Source organism: Phragmites australis, chromosome 3, assembly GCF_958298935.1.
Source record: "Phragmites australis chromosome 3, lpPhrAust1.1, whole genome shotgun sequence".
NCBI classification, from domain to species: Eukaryota; Viridiplantae; Streptophyta; class Magnoliopsida; order Poales; family Poaceae; genus Phragmites; species Phragmites australis.
Window position 1 is genome coordinate 3,357,588 of NC_084923.1, and position 10,828 is coordinate 3,368,415.

The 10,828-nt window shown below is 47.3% G+C and overlaps 2 protein-coding genes across 2 annotated transcripts; one reads left to right on the forward strand and one right to left on the reverse strand.

The window, feature by feature from the left end:
• Nucleotides 1–31: 31 nt before the first annotated feature.
• Nucleotides 32–1,405, forward strand: LOC133910433 (uncharacterized). The gene is made up of 2 exons (XM_062352832.1): nt 32–294; nt 367–1,405. The coding sequence occupies exons 1-2, from the start codon at nt 32–34 to the stop codon at nt 1,403–1,405; spliced, it is 1,302 nt and encodes a 433-aa protein (XP_062208816.1).
• Nucleotides 1,406–9,345: 7,940 nt separating this feature from the next.
• Nucleotides 9,346–10,828, reverse strand: LOC133910891 (RING-H2 finger protein ATL47-like). Its single transcript, XM_062353129.1, has one exon. It carries the CDS (start codon nt 10,659–10,661, stop codon nt 9,705–9,707), a length of 957 nt encoding a protein of 318 aa, XP_062209113.1. The 5' UTR covers nt 10,662–10,828; the 3' UTR covers nt 9,346–9,704.

Sequence of the window (10,828 nt, forward strand, 5' to 3'; positions counted from 1 at the left end):
ATGAGGATGGTTAGAAATGCAAGATACCGAAATGGATCCTCGGCAAGTTTGGAAGGAATACTTGAGGGAGTTGTGTTTCCCATCCAACGACTCGTCCGATGAAGAAGATGATTTGTTCATGGACGGTATGAGAGCTTGGCAAGCCGACCTGGAGGAATCAGAGAGGCGACCATGGGGCGGCTTAGTCCCAGGTCGAAAGCGTATCAACCGGTATCGGCGCGAGGGCCATATGAGGTTGTTCAACGACTACTTTGCCGATCCCCCCGTGTACCCCGACTACATATTTCGACGCAGGTATTGTTACATTCGCAAGTGTTAATGTTTCAAAAATTGGTGTGTTGTTCGTAATCATGTGCGTTGTTGCAGGTTCCGGATGAAACGCAACCTGTTTCTGAAGATAGTTGCAGCTGTTGAAGAGAAGGGCCCCTGGTTCGTGCAGCGGAGAAACGCAGCTGGAGAGCTCGGGCTGTCGGCATTGCAAAAAGTGACTGCGGCATTTCGTATGCTAGCATACGATGTGCCGGCCGATTCTCTCGATGAGTGCCTTCGGCTTGGTGAGAGCACCATCATTGAGAGTATGCGACGTTTCGTCAATGCTGTTGTGCAGGTATTCGGCGATGAGTACCTTCGTTCTCCTAATGAGGAGGACACTGCGCGGTTGCTAGCCATCAACTCGCGCAGAGGCTTCCCCGGGATGTTAGGAAGCGTTGATTGTATGCATTGGAGGTGGAAGAACTGCCCTACGGCGTGGGCCGGGTCTTACACGGGGCATGTTAACGCTCCAACTATCATTCTTGAGGCGGTAGCGTCGCAGGACCTGTGGATCTGGCATGCGTTTTTCGGCATGCCTGGTTCGCTAAACGACATCAATGTCCTCCACCGATCACATCTCCTCGATGACTTAGACGCCGGAGAGGCACCAAAGGTTAATTACACAATCAATGGTCACGAGTACACAATGGGTTACTACCTTGCCGACGGAATTTATCCGGAATGGGCCACGTTTGTGAAACCCATTCCGTCTCCTGTCGGCCGGAAGCGGCAACACTTTGTCGTGCAACAAGCGGCGGCTCGCAAGGACGTCGAGCTCGCCTTCGGAGTACTCCAGTCGCGGTTTCCCATTGTTCGAGGGGCAACACGGTTGTGGGACGAGGAAACCTTATCCGCCATCATGACCGCATGCATAATCATGCACAACATGATTATTGAAGACGAGCGCGAAGACGACGATGTGGACTACGTGTACGAGGGAGCAGGTGAAGACGTCCAGGCTTCTCACGACGTGACGTCACCATTGATGGTCTTGAGCCAACGGTACAATGCTATTCGATGCAAGCAGTCCCATGTTCATCTCCGGGAAGACCTTGTCGAACACCTTTGGCAGTTACATGGAGGCGACTTTTAGCGTCATGGTAGTAATTGGATGCGTTATGTTTCCGCATTCCCTATATTGTGTAATCGGTATTGAGCTGCACGTTTAGTGCATTGTACTGTGTTTGGTACTGATAGTGTGTGGTATTGTCTTCTTTGTACTGTGGTAGTTTATGATTGTCGATGTATCGTGTAAAGGGTACCAACCTGCACGTGTAGTGCATTGTACTATGTTTGGTATTCAAAACATCGCGTTACCATATGTTTTGTACACAACTCATCCTTCAAATTCAGAGAACAACTTGATAACACAATCAGAAATTTCAGGACACAATATGAAATTTGACAGCTCAATCTGAAAATTTCAGAGTTGCATCAGAAATTTCAGGACACAATATGAAATCTGACAGCTCAATCTGAAAATTTCAGACCACATCTTTGGAAATTTCTGACCACACGCTGAAATGTGACAACACAATCTGAAATTTTCAGACCACAAGCTGAAATTTCAGAGCACAAGCTGAAATTTGATAACACAATCTGAAAATTTCAGACCACAACCTGAAATTTGATAAGACAATCCTGCAAATTTCAGATCACAAGCAGACCTTTCAGAACACAACGTGAAATTTCAGACCGCAACCTGATATTTCAGAACATCACCTCACATTTGACAACAGATCCTTGTAATTTCAGACCACAAGCTGACAATTTCAGAACACATTGTTTAGTTTGACAACAGATCCTTGTAATTTCAGACCACATATCTAGTTGTATCAGAACACAATATGACATATCATTCGCATGGAAGACCCCAACCTGAAATTTTGTAGACCCAATCCTGAAATTGCAGACCGAAACCTTAAAAAAGAGACCACATCCATGGATAAGTTCAGAACACATGTCTTAACTCGACTCTTACATGTCAAAACCTTACAAGTCAGACCATAGCATATAATCGAAGGAAGGCATATTAGTCCGAAGGAAAAAACATTGTTTAGCTCACAACCGAAGTATCAAAAAGTAGAACCCGATGAGGCGCACCTAGCAGCAATGATACTCTGACGAAGACTTTTGTAATACTCTTTTTGGTCATCGTCCATTTGCGATAAATCCATGTTCATTATCCTCATCTCCTCCTTCACCTTCTCTAGTTGCATTCGCTCCTCCTCGAGGTGAAGGCGCTGCCGCTCTACATTCATCATCTCCGAGAACCTCTCGGCCCTTTCCTTCTCGAACTTTTCCTTCATACTAAATTGCCTATCAAAAACTTCCTTCATTGGTGCCGACGGCGAGTTCGAAGATGTCGAACCACGCCCTAATTCTTTGGACCGGCTCCGGCCAACAGGCCTCTTAGCTCTTACCGTACCTTCGCTACCTGTTTCTTATGGAACACCTGCAGCCTGTGATGATTGCATGTTCTGAGTTGATGACGGGCTGCCACCTTCTCCTGCATTGGACGTCTTTTGCTTCTTCCTCGACGCCTCGGACTCCCACTTCGGATGGTGCCTCAATTCACGCCAACAAGGAAGCAACGTGAACTCTTTATGTTCAACTGCCTGGAACATTTTGCAAGCCTCCACAATCTGCACAACAGGGAAACATATAGAACACGCCGAGTACAAAATCATTTACAAGGAATATGTGAAGGCAGCATACAACATCGTACCGTCTCCCCTTCCGTGGTACCGCTGCGTCTACTACGCATTGCACGCGTGTAGTGGCCGCAAAACTTTTGTACCATCCCGTTAATGAATGCCCACCTCCCTTGCAAGGACTTCTTATTGCGAGTGGACGGGAATTCTTTGTGGTCGTGGAAGTAAGACTCGATCCGCTGCCAAAACGCGCCCAAACTTTGGTTCGAACCCACCACGGGATCCATGCTAACGTTGAGCCAGGCAGAAACAATTAGTAGGTCTTCCTTCATCGTGTAGCTCTGCTCACGGCCACCACCAGCAGCTACCTCTGTCGGTGCATCCTCACTCTGCACCACGGGCGCCGGGGCCTGTGAGCCACTCAATCCTTCTTGGGTCAGTGGTACTACATCATCCCATGGAATAGCATCGTCGTCTCCTCTAAGAAAATCTACGTACTCCATAGAATCCCTGCACACTTAGGTATAAGCACATGTACAGATCATGTATAGAACAAGTGCAGCACGTTGCATCCCATATTACTTAGAGAGGGTACATAACATGTTTGAAAAAAGGATTCAAATAAGTTTACAGTACACAGTACTACTTTATTCGGCTTATAGTAGCCTCTAGCCAACAGATCATCCTAGAGCCTCCATGATCGATCAGACTCAATGGAGTACTCCTCCACGGACTCAGGACATAACACAGTCTCCGAGCTCCACTCATCGGACAGTACTTCGTCTTCACCACTGCCCGGTGCAACCGATGCTTCATGAACGCCGGGTACGCTAAGGTTGTCTTCGGTGGCTGAGTGCTCGGGTTCTCTAGCGCTGATCAAAGCATCTTCGACCTGAAACACAACCTGTTCCAAGTCCTGAGCTATGCTCTCTACCTCAAGTAGAGCCCGGTTCATATCCATGGCCGCAGGGCAGCTGTCCGTTGTCAAATTGTCGACGGCAACCTTCTTCAACGCTTGTGCAGCCTCCTGCACATTGTCCTGGAGCATTGACAGAAGGGCCACAAGCTCTGGAGCGTCCATCTATAATGAGGCCAATCATCAACACGCAAACTATCCAATATTCCATAAGACATTCTACCCAAACCCATACTATGGCACCATGTTGACCTAACCACAGGATAAACCTTACATGAAGTAGATACATCATTGCCTACAAATGTATCTACTTCATGTGTTGCCAACTACCACTTATGTTGGTGGACACAACCAATTATTTGTTGCTAACAACCTACTGCCTACAAAAGTGGTTCATCATTTCCTTGCTACTGCAATCCTTGATAAGGTTTCTAAAGAATGCACAAAGTACTCTACAGTTCATCACTTCCTATATCCAATTCAGTTCAAATGCACCTTCCAATTCAGTCTTTCCAATTCAGATAGGTTCATCTAATCCATTAATCAAAGCATGTAGGGAAATTCAGAAATGCAGTACCACACCCTTCAGTCTAACACATAAAATAGCACAGAAGATTTACCCTATTTCTGTTCATCAGTTCCCTAAAACAAGGCCTGCACTGAAACTAACATTGCACTAACTACACCTTCGGCATAAACATGAACCTCCTAAATCAGGTGCAGGACAAACTAGCATATCCCATAGAAGTGCCATGATCAGCAGAAAATAGCACAAAAGGTTCACCCAAATTGTGTTCATCTATTCCATAAAACAATGCCTCCACTGAAATTAACATAGCAGTAACTAAACCTTGAGTATAAACATTAACCTCCTAAAACAGATGAATGACACTAACATATCCCATGGAAGTGCCATGATCAGCAGAAATTAGCACAAAAGATTCACCCTAATTATGTTCATCTATTCCATGAATCAATGGCTGGACAGAAATTAACACAATCTTGACAATGAACATACAAAATCAGCGCAAATGGCACACATTGCATTCAACAAACTAGCTTATTCTCTTCTTCATCTCAAAGTCGGCCCACTGCCTTCTCTCTGCATCTCTGCACGAGATGCTACCCTTCGCCCAACTGTCCCCTTCTGTGCTGCAACTACAAGCTCCTGCACGAACTGGACAATAAGGGACGGCGACCTCATGCCGGCGAAGATCACCGTCGCCTTCAACCGGCTCAAAAGCCATGACCACAAATGCATTGCTCCTCCACTCCAATGTACCCTACAAGCAAAATTTCCGAACAAACTCGATACAGTCGGCCTCCTCGACGTGGTGTCGGATGGGTCCTCCTACGACCTCCCCAAACCCCACCCTCTCCACCCCTTCCGCCCACCGCCTATGAGCTCCGGCGCACCACCTATGCACCACAACCGCATTCCCCACCTCGCCTTCCGGCAACAAGCAGAGAAGACGACGTACCAGGGAGCACCTGCGAGCGCGGCGGAGCAAACCGAAGGGGGGGGGGGGGTCCAGGGAGCTGGCTCGCCAAATCCGCCGCCACCCAATCTTCCGCAGCCAGGGACGCCTCCTCTTCGGCCGCGTCGCCTGCTTCTTCCCGCTTGCGTCAGCCGCCGACGCCGCCCGCCTCCCCTCCGCACGCGCCCTCCAGCTCCGCTTCCTTCCCACCGCGGGAGTGCCGAGCGCCGCACAACTGCCCTCGCCCACAGTGATGCAGCCGCCGCATTCCTCCGCAGTTTTGCCAACTCCTTTCCTCTCCCCGCATCGCTGTTCAACCCGATAACGCCTCTGCTGGAGACCGATGCCGCACGCCGACCGGCCCGCATCCGACGTGGATGCCTCTCCCGGTCCGGATACGGTGTCCGCTGGAGTTGGCCTCAGTGACGCCGATTGTTACCGTCCACCACGCGTCGTTCGCGCGTGCTTTTCTTTAATAAAGGAATAAAATTTATTCTAGCCTTTGCAACAAGTTTTATACACAATCGTTCATTATTACGAATTTCAACACACATCCTGACATTCCGCGTTGAAAATTAAGGAATCTTTGATGCCGCAACAAACAGAAATTAAATATAAAGTAAACTGCTAACATCAGATATGGACCTTTATCACTATAATCTCCAAACGTCAACATGCACCTTTATACAAAGTCTCTTCTCCACCTTCTATAGCGTGGATCAGAAGTATATCCAGCTCACACGTGCTAGACTCACCATTGGCCAAGATTTAGAGCATCCGCAGTTCGTTCGCCTGCTCCGTTTCCTCGTCGACTTATGCAGTGCACCGCATATGCATAAGCTCACTCTGTTTCGTTAAAGGGGCGTGCCCCCCGACCCCGGCGGCGCGCGCACGATGGAGACCGCCGCGAGTCGCTCGATCGCGCGCTCCCAAGCAAAGCACATCGAAGCCAACTAGCCAAGACAGGGACGGGTTCTAGCGGCGGAACTACGGCTATTTCAGACATGCCGAGTCAAATACGTTGCTCACTTCAGTTGATTAGCGAGGCAACATGTGTATTGGATACAAGTATGTTTTTTAAGCTTTTTTACGGTGATCCATACTATCTAGAGGTAAAAGATAATATAAATCTAATCTGACGATCCATTTAATTAGATATTTTGTTAATTATGACAACCTTGTTAAAATTACTCACCATACTTTTGCTAATAGAAAGATCAACGTCACAAACGTCGGATCGCTAACCCTAGCCGATGTATAGCAAATGAACTCTCATACCGAATGCAGATTAAAATATTAAAACGGCAATAAAATATTATTCTATTTAGAGACATATAACTGTAGTTAATTACTTTCATGCTACATATTTTTCTTCTCAAAATAACTCTAATACTATCATACTACTCACATATATTAACTATATTACTGGTGAGAAATAAGTAGTATCCTGACTAATCTGGACCGTTGAACTTTAAAAATAGATAGCTCATATTAATTTTAGATCAATGTAAATTTTCTCTTTTTCTAAAGGTTACAGTGTTGGTGCTCACTTCATTGTTTAGCGACTCAACATGTATTTTGCATATGTAAAATTAAATTTTGGATGTTTAAATATAAAAGATAAATATTAAACATTTAGATAGGAAAGATACGTAATGCAAGTTTGAAATATATTTTTATAATATTTAGAAGGCAAATATTATTGGTTGATTAAGGTGCATTAGCGTGGTGAAGTCGGCCTAGCTTTCGTCCCAATTCCCGACTTCTGGAGTGCACAGAGCTCCTGCTATATTTACAGGAGTCTTGTAAACTTAGTGATGCAAAAGACTGGTAGTATTAAACACAGCTTCTTCACTCTAAGAGCTAGAAATATCCACACTAGCATGTGAAAAAACAATCGTATAAGTTTGAGGAGAGGGAAATTATAATCGTAGTGACAGACTGAATTTTGATTAATAATGTTAAATTTGCGTAACTAAAACAAGTATTCATATGGATTACTGTATCTAGCCGCACAAGCAGTGCATAGGCAAATCCGATAGTGTACTCAAAACTCAACATGATACTGCGCGGAACATTAAGGCCCTTGTTGATGCTAGTTTCCGGGTTTAGTATTTCATAAGAAACAATTGTTCCAAATCGACAATTATATTCCCATTTTATTTCTACCTACAATATCTAAAAACTAATAAAAAGGGATCTCCTGCGTTTTTGGCGTTCCTTTCAGTTCCACAATGAGTGTTTGAGACTCTTGGTCAGGCGGTGAATCGTGGGAGTACTGCTACGAAGTATACGTTATAGTTCAAAAATCATGGTGCCTACCTATTTATAACACACGACGAGTGCGTCCACAGTAAAAAAAATATATCGTGCGTCGCATCGTGTTATTGAAAACAAGCCACGAGCCTAGTCCACACAACAGTCCCTTCTGTAGACAAGCCTAGTCCACATGTACAACAGCCCGGACGCAACCTCCAGGAAGTCAATGATCCGAAATGCATGTATGATGACAATATTTGTTATTTGTATGGTTATTATAATGATAATCGATTTAACGGGATATTGTTAGAGCTTGTTGAATATGTGAGAGGTGATCTTCAAGTAAGTGATCATGACCAGCGACCACGACTAGCGATTAGAGACCATTGACCACGTCCAGCGATAAGATACCAGCGATCACGACCACCGACCACGGTGATATCCGAACATGATGAATTTCAGCAGTTGGTCTCCGAATAAGTGTAAAAACTATCGGATTCGAGCACATAGATACATCGTAGTACTTAAGCAGATGTTTGGATCGAGTAGGTAGTCGAATTCAAGCAGGCCAAACTATAATAAATGATACACAGGTAAATATATAGGAGGTAACGTGTTTGATTAAAAAAGAAAGGTTAATTATAGAAAATTTAGAGATCAAGTGGTGTGTCATAGCCAAATCGTACCTGTAAAAAATATTATTCGGTTTGAATTAGAAATTCTGATATCTTACAGCTAAGACATATCGCTCTCTAATATATGAGGGTCATAGCCGATTGAAAATCAACAAATCAATCAAATACAGTTTACATTATCTTTTATTTTTCCTAGTTCCTACAATCATATTCACTTTTCCAATCAATATTGCTACACATTCTCGATCTCGACGATCAAGGATAAGCCACCGGTCATTCGCACTTCAACCGGTCCTTTATAAATGTGGGTGACGATGAAAATTCAACGACACAGTGTCACAACCCTGGTATTATGAGTGTTGCTAACTAGATATTACACACGAGGTGCTCAGAGTCCGATTTGTCCGATACAGAATTAGACGTTTGGTCCGTCACTCATGACTCATGTGATCATATTATTCGTGGCCGCGTGGTAAGGCCGGCCGCCAAATGAAAGTCAACCCCTGACTTTGCTAATCGAGCGACGATCCACATGCAAAGACGCGACCTGCCAGAACTAGTTGAACCATCTGTGCCCTTGATTGTGTTCATATGCAATTCTTTGCACTGTATCTGTGCAGACGAGGCGTCGGCCAGGCCATGGTTCAATCAAGGGTTCGATTAGTCACGAGTTGCATCGGACAAAAATGACGGAAGGTTCCCGGGTCACAAAAATATTCTATCTCCTCTGGAGGAAAAGTAAAATTTTCACACTCATCCTCATGGCTCATATCATACCATACTGGTCAAGAAAAGGGCATGTATTGCTTTGGTTAACCAACCATGGTTTTGTTTGACAAGTGATGTCGTAGGTTGGCTTCCATGTTGTTACTTGTTAATTGCTTTGATGAACAAAAATGGTGATGTGTGGGTTACATAACCTACCTTATGATATTGACTTGGAGGCAGTGGAGGATCTCTGCACGGCCCCGCCGCTTGATCTTATCATCGTCACCGTCCAGGCGTAGTTTAAAAGCCAAAGCAAAAATGTTTGTGTGAAGGACACAAATCAGACACAAAACAATTATGGATTTCTGCGCATCATGCATATATAAGCATGAAACAAGCATATAGATTTTATCTAAGCACTAGCATATACATTTTTTGGAAAAATAATAAAGAAAAAAGTAATCTTCATATCCTCCTTAATCGATCTCAGCAAATCTTCGGCTAATTTTCAAAGATCACGGACGAAATGGTTAATGGCAATTTTACACTTGAAACGTCATCCGACGACATCCGGTGCACCAGCTAGCACGGATCGTATCTATCAAGTACGAGAGGACGATGGATAACACGGGGACATTCGAGATTGCAAGAATTAATCAATCGAACGGAATGCCAATGCCATCCATGCACGAAAGAAACCTATTGCTGTACATTGCATGAACACGACACGCACGCCACGCGATTAATCAATGAAGCGAGCACTTGCAAGAACGGGTGAATCGAGCAACGACACGAACCCGACGCCGCCGTCATGGGTCGAGGTCTGGATCGGCAGCACCGTGCTCCGCGTGCTCCGGCCGAGCCCGAACGACGACAGCAGCCGCCGGAACCGCCCGCTCGTCTCGCCGGTGCCGCCGCCCGTGTTAGCGACGCTGCTGCTGCCGCCGGCAACGTTGTTGGCACGGCTCGGCCCGGCCTCCGAGCTGCCGGGCTCCTTCTGCGGCTTCCGGCCGAGGCCGCCCGCGAAGCAATCCATGGAGAAGGACCGCGTGATGAGCTCATGCGCGGCGCCGCTTTTGGTCGGGAACCTGCACGAGCTCCCGTATCCCATCCTTGCCGCGGCGCCGATGTGCCTGTCGCCGACCTGCAGCTCGCGGCAGGACGCCTCGTGCTCGTCGCGGGCTAGCGGGAGCGGGCCGCCGGTGACCACCGTGCGGCAGAGCGGGCAGCTGACGTTGTGGCGGAGCCAGGTGTCGATGCAGTCGATGTGGAACGCGTGGGAGCAGCTAGGCAGCTGCTTGAGCCGCTCCTCCGGCGCGAACTCGGCAAGGCACACGGCGCACTCGAGCGCCGCCGACGCCGACCGGGCGCGGCGGTACTTGACAACCGGGAGCGCGGCGACGACGTCCGGGTCGAGCCCACCGGGCAGCTCGGCCTCGTAGTCAGTGAAGAACACCGCCGACACCCGCTCCACCAGCTCCTCGCGGCGCGAGCGGTGGAGCAGCCCCGACCCCGGGCCGCCGCCGCGGAGCCAGCAGCGGACGACGAGGAGGTAGTAGGCGACGAGGATGAGCGAGGTGACCATGAACCCGATGCCGATGACGATGGCGATGGGGAACGCCGACGACGAGTTGGTGTACGGCGTCGGGGACGCGTCCGGCGGCAATATGGGCGCGTCTGCCTTGCCCGCCGCATCCATCGCCAAAGTCAATGCCTTTGCAAAGACAGATCAGTCTCGGTTAACCGACCCGCGCAAGAAGAAATAGGAGGAGGCCGGAGGCGTGATTTGTAGCTAGCGAGTGATCCAAGGCAGCGACCTGCGGGTGCAGGCTGTACTGGCCGGCGGCGGACTCGCGAAAGATATGA